The following is a 17875-nucleotide window of genomic DNA, read 5'->3' as shown; positions in this document are numbered from 1 at the left end:
CTGTGACTATGTAGTCTTGTTTTTTTTTCTTTCATGAAAGTTTATTTATAATTTTCTTCTGCTATTCTTTGCCAAGTTTTTTTTCCATCATGAAAGTTCTACTTTCATAAGCTTATGATCAGCTTGGTCATTGATCCAGGAGAAATTTTTGTATGGGGCTTAGCCAACATGACCTATTTTTTTTTTTTTTTTTAATGCAACAAACCTGGTTGGAGAATACAAATCCAACTCTTGGCGTTACATTGACTCTGAACTCCCTAAAATTCAAAGAGTTCATCATTCTATGAGTTAATCCCTCCAGTTTTCTCCCTATGAAAGAGCTGCTTGGGAGCAAGTCACTTGCTTTCTGCAATGAATAGAGGTATGAATGGAACAATCTACACTTCTTGGATGACCTTCCAGTTTTCTCCATATTGATTTTCCTTCACACAAGATAGATCACTATGGTAAACTGCTTCAATGAATTACTTATCTACTTTAGGAAAAGCAGAAAGTCCAAGCAATAAACCCAATTTGAGAACTATGAAGATGTCAACAGTAAATAATAATGCATTCTTTCTCAGTACAGCAAGACTGATGGTACTGGGGATTGAACCCAGGGCCTCCCATGTGCTAGGCATGTCCTCTACCACTGTGCCAAACCCCCGCACCCACCGCCAAGACTGAGTTTAAAAAATTACTTGCTGTGCTTAGCAATATGAAAAGGTTCTGATTCCTTGGAAATAATGTTCTGGGATACAGAAAATAACTGGGCCTAATTCTGGATTTTTTTCCAATAGCAGATATAACAAAGAGTCACCAATTGCTAGTTGTGAGAACCAAAAATTAAACTGCATTCAAAAACCTCGAATGGGGCTAAGGTGTCGCTCAGTGGTAGAGCATTTGCTTAGTATGTCTGAAGCCCTGGGCAATGAGGGGTGTGGGGGAACGCCAGGATATTGGCTCTGCATTCTGATTCATAGAAATAGAATTTTATTGACTGAGAAACAGAATATGTAAATTAAAGAGAAAGCTCAGTCAAGTCATTCCATTCCATATAGTTAATGTTCACATAAGAATAAAAAAATTCCACATATATTTTACTTTTCAAATAAAATATTTTACAAATATTAACTTCTGATGAGGTTTCCCTTTTTACTTCCATGCTACAGGCTTTAAGATATCTTAAGTGAAACACAAGTGTGTACACACACACACACACACACCATATATATATATATATATATATACATATATATATATATATGATGTCAATACATATCTAGAGCATTTTCCTGAGTAGGTGCAAAGATCCAGGAGAAATTTTTGTATGGGACTTAGCCAACATGACCTATTTTTTTTTTTTTTTTTTAATGCAACAAACCTGGTTGGAGAATAGAAATCCAACTCTTGGAGTTACATTGACTCTGAACTCCCTTTAATTCAAAGAGTTCATCATTCTATGAGTTAATCCCTCCAGTTTTTCTCCCTATGAACAAGCTGCTTGAGAGAAGGAGAATGGTTCGGGAAGATGAGCTTATTCTTTCAGGCCACTAGTAGTCCATAAAAGAACCCTGTTAATGAGTGATCACAAATGAGTACCCATTAGCAAAGCAGATAACCTAAAGATGATAGGTGTTTTTAAAACCCTATGGCACTGATGAGCCACCAGTTACTTCCATCACAGTTGATTCATATTGTGACCCTTTTGAATGAAATCTTGGCTCTATGTCTTGGGAAGCACTTTTTTTTTTTTTGTACCAGGGATTGAACTCAGGGGCACTTAACCACTGAGCTATATCCCCAGCACTTTTTTGTATTTTATTTAGAGATAGGGTCTCACTGAGTTGATGAGGCTGGTTTTGAACTTGCAATCCCTCCTGCCTCAGTCTCCCGAGCCACTGGTATTACAGGCAGGCGTTTGCTACTGCTCCTGGCATTGGGAAGTACTTCTAGTGCTTATAAAAGACAGTCTAGCCAGGTGTGGTGGCGCACACCTGTACTCCCAGCGGCTCAGGAGGCTGAAGCAGGAGGATCATGAGTTCAAAGCCAGCCTCAGCAAAAGCGAGGCACTAAGCAACTCAGTGGGACCCTGTCTCTAAATAAAATACCAAATAGGGCTGGGGAGTGGCTCAGTGGTCGAGTGCCCCTGAATTTCATCCCTGGTTATACCCGTCCCCGACCCCACCCCCCAAAAGACACAATCTTTCTCATTCTGTACTTCTATCTCCATATACGTGAATTTTCTTTGGGTCATGACTCTCCAACTTACTCCTCATTCAATCCTATCCTCTACTAGAGAACTTAAAACATTGAATAAAAGCAGAGTGAAAGAAGCAATGGCGGCTAATCAGAGAAGACTCTCAATTCCTTTATTTAGCTGTAAGCCAGGCAGAGTGTAATTTCACTGCTGCTGTTATTGTATGTTTGTCTGGTATGTGAGGGCTCCCAACATGTTCTTAGCAGAAAAATATGTCATGCTCAATTCAGTTGAGAGCCTTCCACAGAAAGCATTTCAAAAGAGTAAGAGAATCACAAGGTTTCTATTCCACTAGAAGTATATTATTTTAAAGTACTCTTTAAATTTTTAAATGTGTATAAATTCAGAGGTTTAGAAAACTCAAAAGCCATAGATAGTTTAGGAAGCCGAAGGCTGTGAACCTCCCTTTTCACTTAATCCATGCCTTATTTTGCATTCCTCACAGGTAAGCAGGCAATGCCTAGAAGAGAAGCAAAACAGGTAGTGGTTTGTAATTTGACAACAGAAGCTCTAGTCTTAACACAATGTTGTTTAGAGAAATCGTCTGTTCTAAAATTCACTAGCCCAATTTCTTTAGGAATAACATTTGTTTCTTAGTTTACGATTCCCCATATTTCATCCAAATAAAGCCAAGAACAAACTTTATGTTGAAACAGATGGTTGTTTTTGTGGTTAGAGTCACACAGAGAGAGGTTGAACAGCTTGACTCTTTGAACTTGAGTAATTTCTACCAATAACAATAAATAATCATAAAGTAAGCCAGACACCGTGGCACATATCTATAGTTCCAGCACTGAGGAGGCTCAGGTGGGAGAAACACGTGAGCCCAGGAGTTTGAGGCCAGTCTGAGCAACACGGTAAGACCTCATCTAAATTTTAAAAAAATCATAAAATACATGATGCATCTATGTAGGATTTAATATAAGCCTATGGAGTTAGGTTTGGACACACATGCACACACATAATTTTTTTAAATTAAAAAGTTGTAATGACATTTCCAGAATTCCTTGTTTATAATTTGCCTGATTTGTATCAGTTTTCTTAGGACCTAACACAATACCAAGGAAAATGCACAGCTTTGTTCTAGAAAAATACCCACACTTGAGGAATAGATGTCCTTGAGGCCCTTCCCAGTGTTAGTTTTGAAATCTTCCAAATTCAATTCCATCAACATTTACTGAACACTGACTACCATGAGGAATTTGTGACAGGAAGACCATTTAAGCAGAACAGGATGAGGTGAATTCCATATGATAGAAAGATCAACCTGGCCTGAGTGGGAAGGGTCATTCAGAAGGCAGCAACACCCTAAGATGCTATTGCAAGTCCTCAGAGGGATGAATGACGACCTCCACCCTCCTCTTTATCACTTATCTCACCCCATTGCTTTGAGAATTAAGTAGAAATCCTTAGTGTGGCTTAAAATCCTTCAGGGAGTGACCCTTACTTGCTTTGCCCTGCAGTTTGTCTTCTACCATTTCCCAATAGTTCTTTATACTTCAGGATATATTCATGGATTTATTAAAGAGTTAATCAATCAGGTTTCCTCCTCTGAGCAGACCATTCCTGGTCTTGCATTTTCCTTTTCTTTTTTTTTTTTTAATTTTTTTTTTTAGTTGTAGATGGACACAATACATTTATTTTATTTATTTATATGTAGTGTTGAGGATCAAACCCAGTGCCTCACACATGCTAGGTGAGCACTGTACCACTGAGCCACAACCCTAGCCCAGAATTTCCTTTTTCAAACTTGCTAATACTCCTACTGGTCTAAGATTCAAGTCAAGCATCATCATCTCCTTTAAGAAGGGCCCTTTCCTTAAACTTCTCAACCTTATCTTAGCTAGGGGCTCTGCTCTCCTTCCCCCTTACTGGAAAATCAAGTAGCTTTGTGAATTATTGCTTCTAGACGTCCTGATAATGGCCCTTCATAAAGGGCTAGGCAATTGGTTGCCAGCCACTAATGCAAGCCCAGAGTGCAGATGCTGTGACTTCAAGAGGGCAGGCAAAATCGAGCTATAGAAAAAGAGCTTAAAGCAACCCTGGAGACCATTTACTCCAACCACCTTCTTCTAAAATGCAGAACGATGGAGATTGGAAAATGTAGATTTCAATCTTGTGTTTATAATTATTATGGAACCCAAAGTTAGGTAATAGCAAAAGAAAATCCTGAAATTGAAGAGGAGGAGGGAACAGTCAGCGAAACTTTCTCTTTTGCATGTATTGATTTTATAAAACTTTCCCTAAAGAAACCAGTATCCTGTGGTCAATTGCTCTTCAGAAAGCTGACCCTAAAACTTAAATTTGCAAGGATAGACTGAAGTTGGAGTTGTCTGTAAATATAAAATTAATGTCTCTCGGGCAGCCTTGCTGCTAAAATGGAAAAAGTAAGGGTTTGAAAACAAATGGGATGAGCCTAGAGTCCCACCCTTGCTGCGTCTAACTAGGTCACGTCAGAAAGTCTCTGCATCCCTTCGTTGTATGTCTGTGCACCTCTCTGGGTTGCATGTGGCTATCAGGAAGAGACAGTGTTTAAGGTACCAGTATAGAACTAGGGAAGGTGGCTTTCCAAAGTAGTGCAAATGGAAAAAGAACTTGGGTGCCCTGATTTCTAATCCAAAGTTGTTTTCACTGTATCATGCAGCTTCTCAAATATAGAATCCACTGTAATGAGTGAGGAGTCTTCAGAGAAATGTGTCCTTAACACTAATCCTATAACACTATAATAGAATAGCACTTATGAGTCATGAATAACCGTTTATATTCCTTACAACATCCCATGGAAATGATTCTCATCATCATTTTATACAGATGAGGAAACTAAAGATTAGAGAGTTTAAAAAGTGTATCAATGTCACATGGCTTAGGAAGTGGTAGAAGTGGTTTTCAACCCAAGATCTCCAACAGCAGAGGTCATACTATGAACTCCACTGTCAAACTGCTTATATCCCCCAGGGAAGACCACAGTATGTATTACATACCTAATAACATGTTAAAGGCTCTCAGAAGCCCTTTGGTAAGAAAGACCAATTAAATTTTGTGTAACCCTGTGATGGTAGAAGCCATTCTGCTCATCAAGGTATTCTTCAGAGACTTGCACAATGTCCTGGACTTAATAGGTACTCATTAAATATTGTTAAGCAAATGAAGTAGGTAGCTAATTAAATGATTATCAGATTGAGTAGTAACAACTCAAAACTTGAAGGTTAAAGAGGTTTCATAAATGAAGGGATTTAAAAAATGTTTAATGTTATAAATAGTGAGTGACCTTTCATTTAACTACTTATAATCATCTTTATTATAATCTCTTAATCAAGCAGATTACAAACCTGTTATGCTCTGGACCAAAACCAGCCCCACGCAGCTGATCTTCAAAGGAATGGAATTTACTCTGGCATACTCCTATGTATGAGGCCTTTCCAAGGCCAAATCCCAAGATGCCAGCAACTGTAAAAGTAAGAAACAGATAACTGAAAGATTCAGAATCTTTTCCATTAATTATCTTTTTGAAATTTTTAAAATTAAATCTAGTCTTTTTTTTTTTTTTAAGTACTGAAGTTGAACCCAGGGGTGCTTTACCCCTGAGCTACATCCCAGCCCTTTTCATTTTTTGTTTTGAGACAAGGTCTCACTAAGTTGTTTAGGGCTTCACTAAGATTCTCCTGTCTCAGCCTCCGAAATCACTGGGATTACAGGTGTGTGCTACCTCACCCAATATTAAGACTAGTCATTTTTATCTAGAAGTACAATGAAAAACCAAAAACTCTGAGAATGAAGCCCCTATCAAAGAGCAGGACTGGGAACTGGAGACTTTCTGATCTCTTCTTTGAACAGAATGACCAGGATAGAGTCAGTGAAGATATTATCTCAGAGATGGGCAGTGAAGAGGGCGGCAGCTGTCAAACAGATGGCTAAGGCCACCAAGAAGGTGAGGTCTGCACTGTGGCTATTGGGAGCCTTTAGGTCACAGGTAGGAAAGCTTTACTTTCTTTAAGTTCTTGGAATAGTTGGGTGCAACCTCTAGAAGGGACATCATGAGGGAGGGAAACCTTCTGTGAAGGAAATTGTTGGAAGCAGTGATTTGAATCACCATCTCTGATTGTCCTACAGCAAGAACTGTGCCTGAGTTGGGAGCTTCCTGTGCAAAGGTGCAGGTCAAGACTGCCCAGTTGCTGTGGTGATGCCCTGCTTAAAGGAGGCTCTGTGCTAGGCATGGGACTATCAGTCTTCACCCTAAGTTCAAACACCAGCCGCCAGGGACAGAGAATTATGAGCACAAGTTAATAATTATAAATGGTCACATAGTACTTTGACCTTCAATCCTACATGCATTGAAAAAAACTTTCTCATAGAAAATCCTTTTGACAATAAAACCTATTTAATAAACATGCTGAGCTAGCTCTGGGTCATTCATCCTCCATCAGAGGGTGATGTCCCACCTAACTCCAGCTTTTTCTCTATGTCTTTGTCTGTCTTTTCTCAATCCCCATTGCCCCTCGCCATTTTCTGAAGTAATGGTCACGCTGGTCACAGCAGGAAATCTTGAACCCGTCCTTCTGGCAGAGAATGAGATTCAAGACTGTAAACTGATGGTACCCTCTTTGTACATAGAAGGTCCATGTGTGGAAGAAGAGACCCCAAGTGTGTGGCAAATTTATTTATCAAATCCCTGACTTATTACTCATTTTTAAAATGTTCATTATAGATTAAAAGATAAGCCAACCCAAAGGAAGAAAATAAAAACCCCAGTGGACTTATCATCCAGATACTCTGCTGTTGATAATTTTGTTAAAGCTGGTCCTCCATATCCATGGGTCACACATCCTCAATCAACCACAACAAATCAAAATATTTGAAACTCTGTATATGTACCAAACAACTACAAACTTTCTTCTTTCAGTATTCCCTAAGTCACACAGTATAACAACTATTTACATAGTATTTACATTGTATTAGGAATTTCAAATCATCTATAGATGATTTAAAGAATACAGGAGGTTGTGCACAGGTGATATGCAAATATTATGCCATTTTTATAAGGCAGTTGAGCATCCCTGGATTTTGGTATCCTGGAGGGGTCTTAGAATCCATCCCCATCAGATCTCAAGGAACAACTGTATATATCTTGCCAGTCCCTCTTACGTTCATGCTTTAAAGAGGACTATCTGGGGAGAAGTCCCTACTTCTAAACTGTATATCAGAAAAATGTTGAATAAACTACAAATGCAAAGCAGTAGAAAATACAGACTGATTGTTCAGAGAGTCAATGCAGGCAAGTTGGTTAAGATGGACATTCCTTTCTCCAGTTGTTAATAAAAATCACCTTTTTTTCTCAAATGAATCTGTTTTTACTTTAAGGACTTACGTGCAACTTTAGGCAATGATCCAAGTCTTGGATTAGCTGCTAAATAACCTAAGGAGTAATATACAAATAAATTAATATTTTATTTCACAACTTCCTTAAATTTGTAAAGAAAACTTCAAAATTTAAGATCTAAATTTTCTTAAATGTATACATATTCTTAATCTAAAGAAACAATTTTAGAATAATTACGATTCATCACTTGACTGAATTTAACTCTCAGATAGCCATTTTAGGCAAATAGCAAATATTAGCTTTAACATATAAAAAAAGAATATGAAACAAAGACTGATTTTTAAACTGAGTTCAAAAAATGACTCATTACCCTTTTCTCTCTTAAAGTAACTCAATATAGGAAGTTTCAGTTTAGAGATTCACTCTGTGTGTGTGTGTGTGTGTGTGCGCGCGCGCGCGTGTGTATTTACTTATGTAATTTTTTTTCTTTAATTGACATGGGGCATTCTACCACTGAATTGCATCCCCAGTCCTTTCTATTTTTTAAATTTTGAGACAGGGTCTTGCTAAGTTGCTCAGGTTGGCCTTGAATTTGTGATCTTCCTGCCTCAGTCTCCCAAGTGCTGGGATTATAGGCATGTGCTACTGTGCCCTGCTATATCACTATTTTTGAATGAAAATATTACAATTTGTGGTGGGAAGGATAGTAAACCCCTAAAGATGTTCACTCCATAATCTTTAGAAACTATAAATATGTTATATTGCATAAAAATTTAGGTAGAAAATCGAATTAAGTTTGCTAATCAGATAACTTTAAAATAGGGAGATGGTTCTGATGATCCAGGTAATTTCAACATAATCACAACAATCCTTGAATGTGGAAGAGGACATTGGAGAGAACCAGAGATGGCCGTGTGAGAAAATCTTGGCTCACTGTTGCTGACTTTGTTGAAGTCATAGGAGGGGGCTATGAGCAAAAGAATGAGGAAAGGGAAAGTAAGACTGGAAATTTCCAGAAGAAATACAAGTGGACCAATGTCTTGATTTTAATCCAGTGAGACCCATTTTGGACTTCTGGCCTCCAGAACTGTAAGTTTATAAACCTATTGTTTTTAAGTCATGGTGTCTGTGGTAATTTGTTACAATAACTATAGAAAACTAATATATAATTCTGAAAAAATATATTTGCACAGATGCAAGAGATGACAGATCTGGGTAATTTAATATTTGTAAAACATCATTCTATAGATGTCCTGGCTGCATTTTTTTCTGTGTCTGAAATAGCCTGATGAAGGCTTGTGACTGATTGATGAATACTTTCCTACAAAAAGACTATCTTCAAGTTATAAAAATGAAATCATATTTAATACACGACTTTTATGGCAAGAAAGATACCAATTTAAGTGGAATTCTCCTGGATACATGACACAGGTGATCTTTGAGATCCAAAAAAGAACTAGGACATCTTCCTTCATATTTATCAGAAAGAAATATTCCTTTTTAAATCTTGGTAATCAGAGGCATCCAATAAATTGGACTTCAACAAGGTCAGAGGCCTTGTTACCTGGGGACTAAGCAATGTGGAAGAATTCTCTGTCCAGGTGGAGACAAAGAAGAGAATGAGGAAAGAGGAATGGAGAGGAAAACTTGCAGGGACAAGCAGAGAGAGGTTACTGCGGGGAGAGACAAGGTGGTTGCCAGTCCTTTTGGTCTCTTGTATGAATCAGATAGGGTACCCTCCTTTGTTGATTTAGTCTCTTGCTGGGACAAATGGCTTAGTGGACAGAGCTTCGGTGAATTTCCACTCCACTCACCTCCTCCTTGGAGCACCCGTCTGTAGTGAACCGTCTACCTAGTCACAGACAGAGGGCCTGGGAGGCACAGGGACTCTGGTACAGCAAAAGGCACTGTTTTAGCTTCCTATGACTGCTATGACAAAATACCACAAATGCAGTAGCTTAAAGCAAGTTTATTAGCATTCTTGAGGTGAGAAGTCTCAAAATGGTCTCACTCGGTAAAAGACAAAGTTGGAGGGGCACTCTTTAAATGGGCTGCTTTCTTGCTGAGGATTCTAGGATTTCTGGCATTTCCAGATCCTAGAGACTTCCCACATTCCTTAGCTCATGGCCCCTTCCTAGATGGTCAAAGCCTTGTAATGTTGATTCCTTATGCTGCCCTCTCTGGATCTGTCTTCTTATCCCTTTTGTCATTTTAAAAGAACTTTAAAATTTTAAATTTTTTTTCTTTTGGTAGTGGGGATCAAACTCAGGGTTTTACACATGCTAGGCAAGCACTTCACCACTGAGCTATATTCAGCCCTTTGCATTTTGAGATAGGATTTTGCTAAGTTGCCAGGCTGGCCTTGAACTTGTGATCCTGCTGTGTCAGCCTTCTGAGTAGCTGGGATTATCGTTGTGTGCCATCATGCCTGGTTTAAAGACCCTTTTGGTCACATTGGACCCCCTGGGTTATCTAGGATAATCTCCCTATTTTAACAGCTCTTTAACAACCTTAATTATACCTGCCACTTTAATTTTCCTTTGCCAGGTAATCTAACATATTCACTCATTCCAGAGTTGAGAACCTCTTCTGTAGGGACACGGACATAGGCTAAAAAGAGGCAAAGGCATGCATTAAAAAATCCTGCACCAAAAAAATACATGCCCAGTGCTGACGAGCTGCCAGAAAGGTCACAGAAAACTTGACTCTCTGAACAAATTGAACAAATATTGAATCTTACCTTGGTGGACTAGTCCCTGGGTGACAAGCATGCTTACAAGAGAGAAAGGCAGAGCTGTAAAACAAAAACGCCCTTCAATATTGGTATCTTAAAACATGGTACCTTACCTAGAGTTCAGGGGGAATTGCTCAGAGCTTTTTCTTTTACCTTCCTTGACTGTAAGTTTTATTTTATTTTATTTTTTGTTATTTTACTTATTCAACAAATATTTATTAAGTATCACATGGACACTTCTCTTGGGGTCTTACCTGATCACTCAATCTGTTTCATGCCATTAGTTTGGCTAAATATAAAACCCATTTTACTCCATCTCTTATGTTATAGTCCGGATCTGAAGTGTCCACCAAAGGCTCATGTGTTGCAGGTGTGATCCTCTGCTGGTGGGCGTGTTGAGAATTGTTGGAGACTTTAGGAAGTGGTGTTTAGTTGGCGGAAGCATCATTGGGAATGTATCCTTGAGAATGTATGTTGTCCTTGACCCCTTTCCTTCTCTATCTTTGCCTCGCACCTGCTGTGAATTAAGCAACCATGTTCTGCCATGCCCTATTTACCATGATGCTCTGGCTCACCACAGGCCCAGAAACAAAGGAATCAAGTGGCCAGAGGCTGATACCATGAGCCAAAATAAATATTTCCTCCTTTAAGTTGATTTATCTCAGGTATTTTGCCACAGTGATGAAAAACCAATGAATACATCTGACATCCATATTTACTGAATGCTCAACATGTACAAGATTTTGATCATTACATTTGACATGGGCATCTTAGTGTGTAGGAACACTTAGTTCTTGAACTGGGGAATTGGATATATATATATATATATATATATATATATATATATATACACACACACACACACACAACATACATATGTATTTTCAATCCTACATAAATGTTAGAAAGCAGTATATAATAAACTGCATGCATAGCTTTCATCTATATTCATTATTATTATTATTATTATTTTACCAAATTTGCTTTATATCTATTTTTCCTTCTTTCTAAACCACTTGAAATTTGTAAACATCATGACTTCATCACTGAATATTTTAGAAGATATCTTCTAAGAACAAGAATATTTCCCTACAGTCACAATACCATTAGTGTACTCTAGAGTAGTTAATATACAATCTACATTCAAATATCTCCAAATGGTCCAATAATGTCTTTCATATCTGCTAGCTTTTTCCAATTCAGAAAATCAAGGATCTTATTTGCTCTCTAATCTTCTTCAGTCTTTCATTGAGGACAGTTCCTTGTCTTTTTTTTGCCTTAATGACATTTTTGTCCCCCAACTTGGAGGTTTGCCTGAAGATCAAAATGGAAGATCACAAGATGACTCCATTTATGTTAAACGCGTACAATGTTCAGCTATATTTTTTTGAACAGGCAATTAGTTTGGCAAAGGCAGTTTCTAGTTCTGTCAAAATGTGCCAAATGACTTCTCCCAAATGCAGAAAGCAGTGATAAACATTCAGCTCTTCCTGGCAACCACGGAAATTCAAACAGTAACCAATTTTTCCATCCATAACTAGTTGCCTGGTGGTAGGCAAATGGGTCATACTGAAGTGTTAATCTACTAGGGCTCAATTAAGTGATTTACTCACAGGTTGTCAGAAAAGACATGAATTTTTAGAAGCACAATCAGTAATCATGGCAATGCATAATGAATATCAACTCCTACAGAGTGTTAGCTCCAAAACTGGTGATGCTGAATTTGAATGATTTATGAAATCAAAATGAACATTGTGAAGTAAAAATTATCCCTGTGTCAGCAATGTTGCACCACACTGATGCTCTGTCTATAAGCTCTATTATGCCATTCTCAAACAACAAATCATGAATTTTTTAAATTGGAAGAAACTTTAATGCACAGCCTGAATTCACACCCTTATCTTATGTAAGGCAGGCCCAAAAAGAGGAAGCAACTCAGCAGAGAAGGCTATTCAGGGACAATATAAGAGGAGTATCATGGAACACTGCCATTTTTCTTTCACTTGACAAATATTTAGGAGAAATTTTCTATATGAGAAGCATTGTACTAGGCTCTGGGATGAAGTCCCAGATGAACCTGATATTATTTCTGATTCTGTGAAGCTTGGACTCTAGTGGAGGTTAGGAAGGTCTACTCTTTGGTCATCAAGACATTCTAAACAATAATCTTGGTACGTGTTCTTGCTCACATGAAGGAAGTTAGATGAGCAGCAGGTTTTGCTAAGTGAGACAAAGTGCTCCATAATCTGATATTATCTCTGTCCTAAAAATGTTTTCCAGATGGATCTAACCCCAAATATTCCTGAATATCCAAGTTCTTTAGGGATTTATGTAAACATTGCTCAAAAATAAATCATTACTGCAGTTTAATAGGATATGGAGGCAGTTGATTGCAGCAAATACAATGTTAATAAAGATTGAGAGGGGTGCAATTACCTCTCTTCCAGAAACTTTCTTCTTGACATTCTCGAATAATCTTGGCAATCTCTCCTCTGTGGATGTGCAGTTTTGATTTTGGACAAAACAACAGGCTCTGAAAGGAAAGTTATACAGTGAGTTAACTGAGATCATCAGAAAAACATCTACTTGGTTTTCTCGGGAAGAGGTGGTTTCTTCTCTTGTTACTCGGCTTGTGTTCTGTGTTCGACTGGCTGCACCTGTATAGAGCAATGTCCAAGTTCCATAAGCTTCCCAGCTGGACCCTCTGAATGAACTCAGGCAAAGAAAGAATCCCAGTTGGAGAGACGGGGTGATTCACTGACTTGAGTACATTAAGTGGCTATCTGGTCAAGCTGAATTACTGCCAAGGCCACGTGTCCTCTCAACTACATGCTTCTGCCCTTAGGCTTGACTATACCTAGAGTGCTACTCCCTCTCTCCCATTTCAGTGAAGAAATGGATTTGCTGATTTTGCCACTGTTCTCTTTCAGACTCTTTGTAGTAGGTATCAGTGTGGATGATGATCACCATTTCTTGGGCACTTGCTCATGGGCCAGGCACTGTGCCAAGCACATGACCTGCGAGATGCCATATTAACAGGGTAGAGGGACCTTGTGGCATCTATGCTTTCGGAGAGCTACAAGCAATGCAAGCTGGCATCCTCCCTCTTCTTTCTCTATAACTCTCCTTGGCACAGTACAATTGTATGAATCACAACAACCAGTATCCATGGTAATGCACAATGGGAGAAGCAATTGTGAATCATCAGTCTTTACTTACCTCCATTTCTTAGCACACGTGCTCCTCAGCAAGCACTCCTCTTTTCCCAGTGTAAATCAGATGGTCCCTGATGGCATGGCAGTGTACACATTCAGTAGAAGACTTACTTTGAATTTTGATCTTGTCCTTGTATTGCTAGCAATACACAATACAATGTTTACATGTGATGCTGAGCAGCAGCATGTAGCTGTGGCCACCTTTCCCCTGAGCGACAGTGAGGATGAAAATCTCATGCTCTACCCTGTGTCGTGTCCCTAAGTTAGGATGCTCAGTAGGATAGATGTTTACAATGCATTTCCGACTTCAGGTATTTTCAACTCATGACAAGATTATTAAGATGTAACTCCATTGTAAGTCAAGGAATATCCCACTTGTTCTTGTCTTGGCTATGACTGCAGCAGAAAGAAGAAAAATGTTCTCCCAAAACACACATATATACACACACCAGTTGAAGTTGTTCTGAGTCCTGCAGTCAAGACTAGAGTTCGTGCTGAGTCTCCTGGAGGGAGCTCTGGTGATGCCTTCCTGCACAGTCATAAATGTTTCATGGCTCTCTGTTTCACAGGGGCAGTTCAGGTGTCCAACTTCTGCTTGTGACTTGTTATCATTAGTCTGTTTGCCTCTCCTATACTTCTCTTTTTTAAATTAGAGCATTATAGTTACACACAGTAGTTGGGCTCATTTTGACAAAATCATACATGAAAGGAATTTGATTTCAATCCCCATTTTCTTCTCCATAAACAACTTTAGCTTGAAATGTTGACCCTGGAGAACATGAACTCCATTTACCCATCAAATACTTGCTCATTTTCTTTTCTTTCATTTTAAAACTTAAAATTTTTATTTATTTATTTATTTATTTATTTATTTATTTATTTATTTATTTATTTATTGTGGTATTTTGGGGATTGGACCCAGGGGCACTTCACCACTAAGCTGCATTCTCATCCCTTTTTACTTTTTATTTTTAAATTACTTTTTATTGTTAATTTACTTTTTATTTTTAAATTTTGCTAAATTGCCTAGGCTGGACTTGAACTTGCAATCCTCCTGCCTTAGCCTGCTGAGTAGCTGGATTACAGGTATGTACATTGGTACCAGCACTTTTTTTTTTTTTTTTTTTTTTTTGAGTCAGGGTCTCACTACATCTTTCAGGCTATTCTTGAACTCCTAGACTCAAGTGTCTCTGGTTCATTTATTTGATTCTGAAACACATAACATCCATTCTTAACAAGTTGGAAAGAGCATGCTCATGTTAACATTTGGGTTCTCAATCTGATGGCTAATTAGTAATTAAGAATTCTGCTATCCTACAAGCAACATCTGTCAGCAGCATATGATTATCCTTAGTAAGAAAAATATGAAAATAAGCAAAATGTACCCTCTGTTAGAGACAATCAAGAGTTTTTCTCTGCTACAGGAAAACTTGTCAGTCACTGACAGCCTCCATTAAGAGTTAGTTAAGATGGCTCCTAAATAGAAAAGAGTAAAGAAAGGTTTTTGTAAGTACAACTTCTAAAGGCTTCTTCTCAAGGCTGCCAAAACCCACACATTCCTTCTGTGTTCCCTGTACCCATCCAACAAGGAGTCAGACTGAAAAGAACAAGATGACAGGTCAAGGGTGAGGTTTAGCAAAAGTTCTGAATGATATTCTTCTTCAGATGGCAGACCCCCCCCCCAAAAAAAATTAAAAACATACTTGCTTGCTCAGTGGTGGCAAGTGGGGACCTTTTTCTTGGCTCCCATGAGTGGACACTGAAGCCATAGTGACTTTGTCCTTGCCTCTCTTCTTGTTGAGTCCTTTGCTCGCTCCTTGACCAAATGGCTAAGGAAAGTAGAAAAGAATCACTGTGCTTTGATGGAACGTTTGTATATATCCAACTTACACCCCTGATCTAATGGCACTTATTTGGAAAAAATATTTTCATTTTGTCACTAGTCTTAACTATCTGCAAACTCAATTTCTAATGTCAACCCCTCGCACTACACATACCCACCTAACTCACTAATGGTGACAGATCAGATTTAGAGTGAAATGTCACACTGCATGTGAAGTGTTTTCCTACTTATAAACTGTGTCCCAGAACACAGTCTCAGTCCACTACAAGGTCATTAACTGCACAAACACTTACCAAGTGTCTATTATGCACCAAGTCTGAGGATACAAAGTATAAGATAAAAAAACTGCTGAAGGAATCACAGTCTAAAGGGGAAGGCAGATAAGTGAATAGTTGCACCACATGAGAAGTGCTCCTTCTCCTAGAGGCAGGGGGCTAAGGAAGGAGAGTGAGAAAAGCATATTCTATCTGCTAGGCCTAAAGGCACTAGTGAGACTGACTTGTGAGAGTTCAAGAGAATGTCTAGTGGGTGGATGGACTCTGGGGGCAGGAGGACCTGTTTGGAAGGTAACGCGATAATCCAGGCAAGGAACTGCAGAGACCAGAAATAAGACCCCAATAGGAAGAATAGGGATGATAAATTGGGGTTGGGAAATGTTGGATTTGGGTGACTGTGGGGGCTAACAGTGGGATTAATTCATAGGGATTAAAATATTTGAGGACTGGAGTTTGGAGTTCCAGATGATGCATAGGCTTGAGAGATAAATTTGGGAACTGCCATCACAGAGATGAGAGTTAAAGCAAGGACCCTGAATAAATTTGTCTAAAAAGAATACTGGAGAATGTGAACATTGCACCCAAGGGAGTATCGACCAGGAAAAAACAAACAAAAGCAGGCCAAGGAAATGACTAAGAAGGAAAAACTGATGCAGAGGGCAGAAAATTTCTGAAGTAGGGAATGAAATGATCAAGTGATTACATAGCTCAGGAGATTAGATTTTGGGTTTGGCAAAGATGGACACACTCCAGGTATGTCATAAGTCTCCTCCCTGTCCCCTCAGAGGCCACTGCATTCTGCAACTCTGGCCTCCAAGACTACCACTGACTTCCCCTCAAAATGATCATCTTATCATACACAGTTCTGATTCCTGCATTAATTACTAAGCCACAAGGTGTCTGAACAAAGGGGCCCCTACTTGCACCAAATTTCACTTTAGGTGCCCAGTGTTACCATACAGTACAGTGTCCTGTAGTATTAAGTCCTGGAGTCAGACCTGAATTCTAATCCTGACTCTACCCTCTGCTAGCCCTGTACTTTGAGGCAAGTCAGTGTATCTATGCCTCAGCTTTCTCACCGGTTAGTGGATATAATGGGCACAGCAGTCTTGAGGGGCTGTTGCAAAAATGAAGGGCAAGGAATGAAGCCTATAAAGCCCCAGCTGAAGACTCAGCACACAGTGGGTGTGTGAGCAGCTGTGGCCCTGGGCACCTTATGTCCTGAGGACCCCTGGGAATTCTTTACTGATCTTAGATTGTTTTTGCTCAGTCCGGTATTAGGTGTGCAAAACTAGCACACCTTCAGCTTTGGAGGTTAGGTCCCCCTTGAGCCCAGTTTCCCATGGGTCCACATCTAAGTACGGCTTCTGAGGGGTTGCCTTCCAGGTGCAGTTCCCAACACCCACACCCAGGTCCCACCCGCTTCTTCAGTGGTAGGGAAGGGGACAAGGGTGCTGACAGGTGGTCATAGGCAACGGGGGTGGGGTGGTAGGATGGAAGAGGGGGGTGCCACCCAGAAGTGACATATTGGAATCTGCCGCTTGCTCCAGCGGGAGACCACCGGCACAACCCCAAGTCCCCTATCCCCGCCAGGGCCGTCTGCCCCTCCACCCTGAGGGTAAGTGGCGCAGGGATCAGAGGCAGGAGGGGAGAGTTGGAAAGCGGCCAAAGCCAGCCATGCAATCTTCAAAGGGCTGCCGTGTCCATGCTCCGGTCCCGAAGACCCCAGGAGGAAAGCGGGCATACCTCCGGTGGTCACCTCCTCCCCGGGTGGGGGCTCACCTGTGGGGGTGGGGTCGCCTCCCAGGCCGCATCCCGGGCTCAGATCGCTCCCGGGGCGGCTGCGGCCCCCGCCTGGCCCCCTCCTCACCTCCCTACCCGCCCGCCACCCCGCCGAGCCCGAGGTCCCCTGGCGCCCCGGCCCTCACCTTTCTTGCCCAGCTCCCTCTCCTTCCTTCTTCCTTCCTTCCTTCTTGCTTCTCTTGCTCCGCCCCCTCACCTCGCAGCTTATCACTCGCTTGAGTCACCGCGACAAGTGCATCCCCACCCCCACTTGCAGCCTTTCAATGGAGAGAGGCTGAACCCCAGCTTTTGCTACGACTCCCGACACCCCTCCCCTCGCCGCCACGCTCCCAAGCCCTGTTCCCACACCTAGCAGATTCCACGTCCTTAATGTCTATCAGATGCGTCTCTTCTCCCCAATAACAGCAGCGACCATTGCCCCGACACCCTCCCTGGGCCAGGCGCAAAGC

The 17875-nt window shown here is 40.3% G+C and overlaps 1 protein-coding gene across 1 annotated transcript; it reads right to left on the bottom strand.

Moving 5' to 3' along the window:
- Positions 1-1286: 1286 nt before the first annotated feature.
- Positions 1287-17635, bottom strand: Ociad2 (OCIA domain containing 2). The gene is made up of 7 exons (XM_047567627.1): positions 17552-17635; positions 15209-15334; positions 12727-12823; positions 10297-10350; positions 7605-7652; positions 5569-5686; positions 1287-2699 (listed from the first exon to the last, which is right to left on the bottom strand). Exons 2-7 carry the CDS (start codon positions 15272-15274, stop codon positions 2618-2620), a joined length of 465 nt encoding a protein of 154 aa, XP_047423583.1. The 5' UTR covers positions 15275-15334; positions 17552-17635; the 3' UTR covers positions 1287-2617.
- Between the last annotated feature and the right edge of the window lie 240 nt (positions 17636-17875).

The sequence above is a fragment of the Sciurus carolinensis genome, chromosome 10 (genome assembly GCF_902686445.1).
Source record: "Sciurus carolinensis chromosome 10, mSciCar1.2, whole genome shotgun sequence".
Taxonomy (NCBI): domain Eukaryota; kingdom Metazoa; phylum Chordata; class Mammalia; order Rodentia; family Sciuridae; genus Sciurus; species Sciurus carolinensis.
This window is presented reverse-complemented; position numbering and strand designations above follow the sequence as displayed.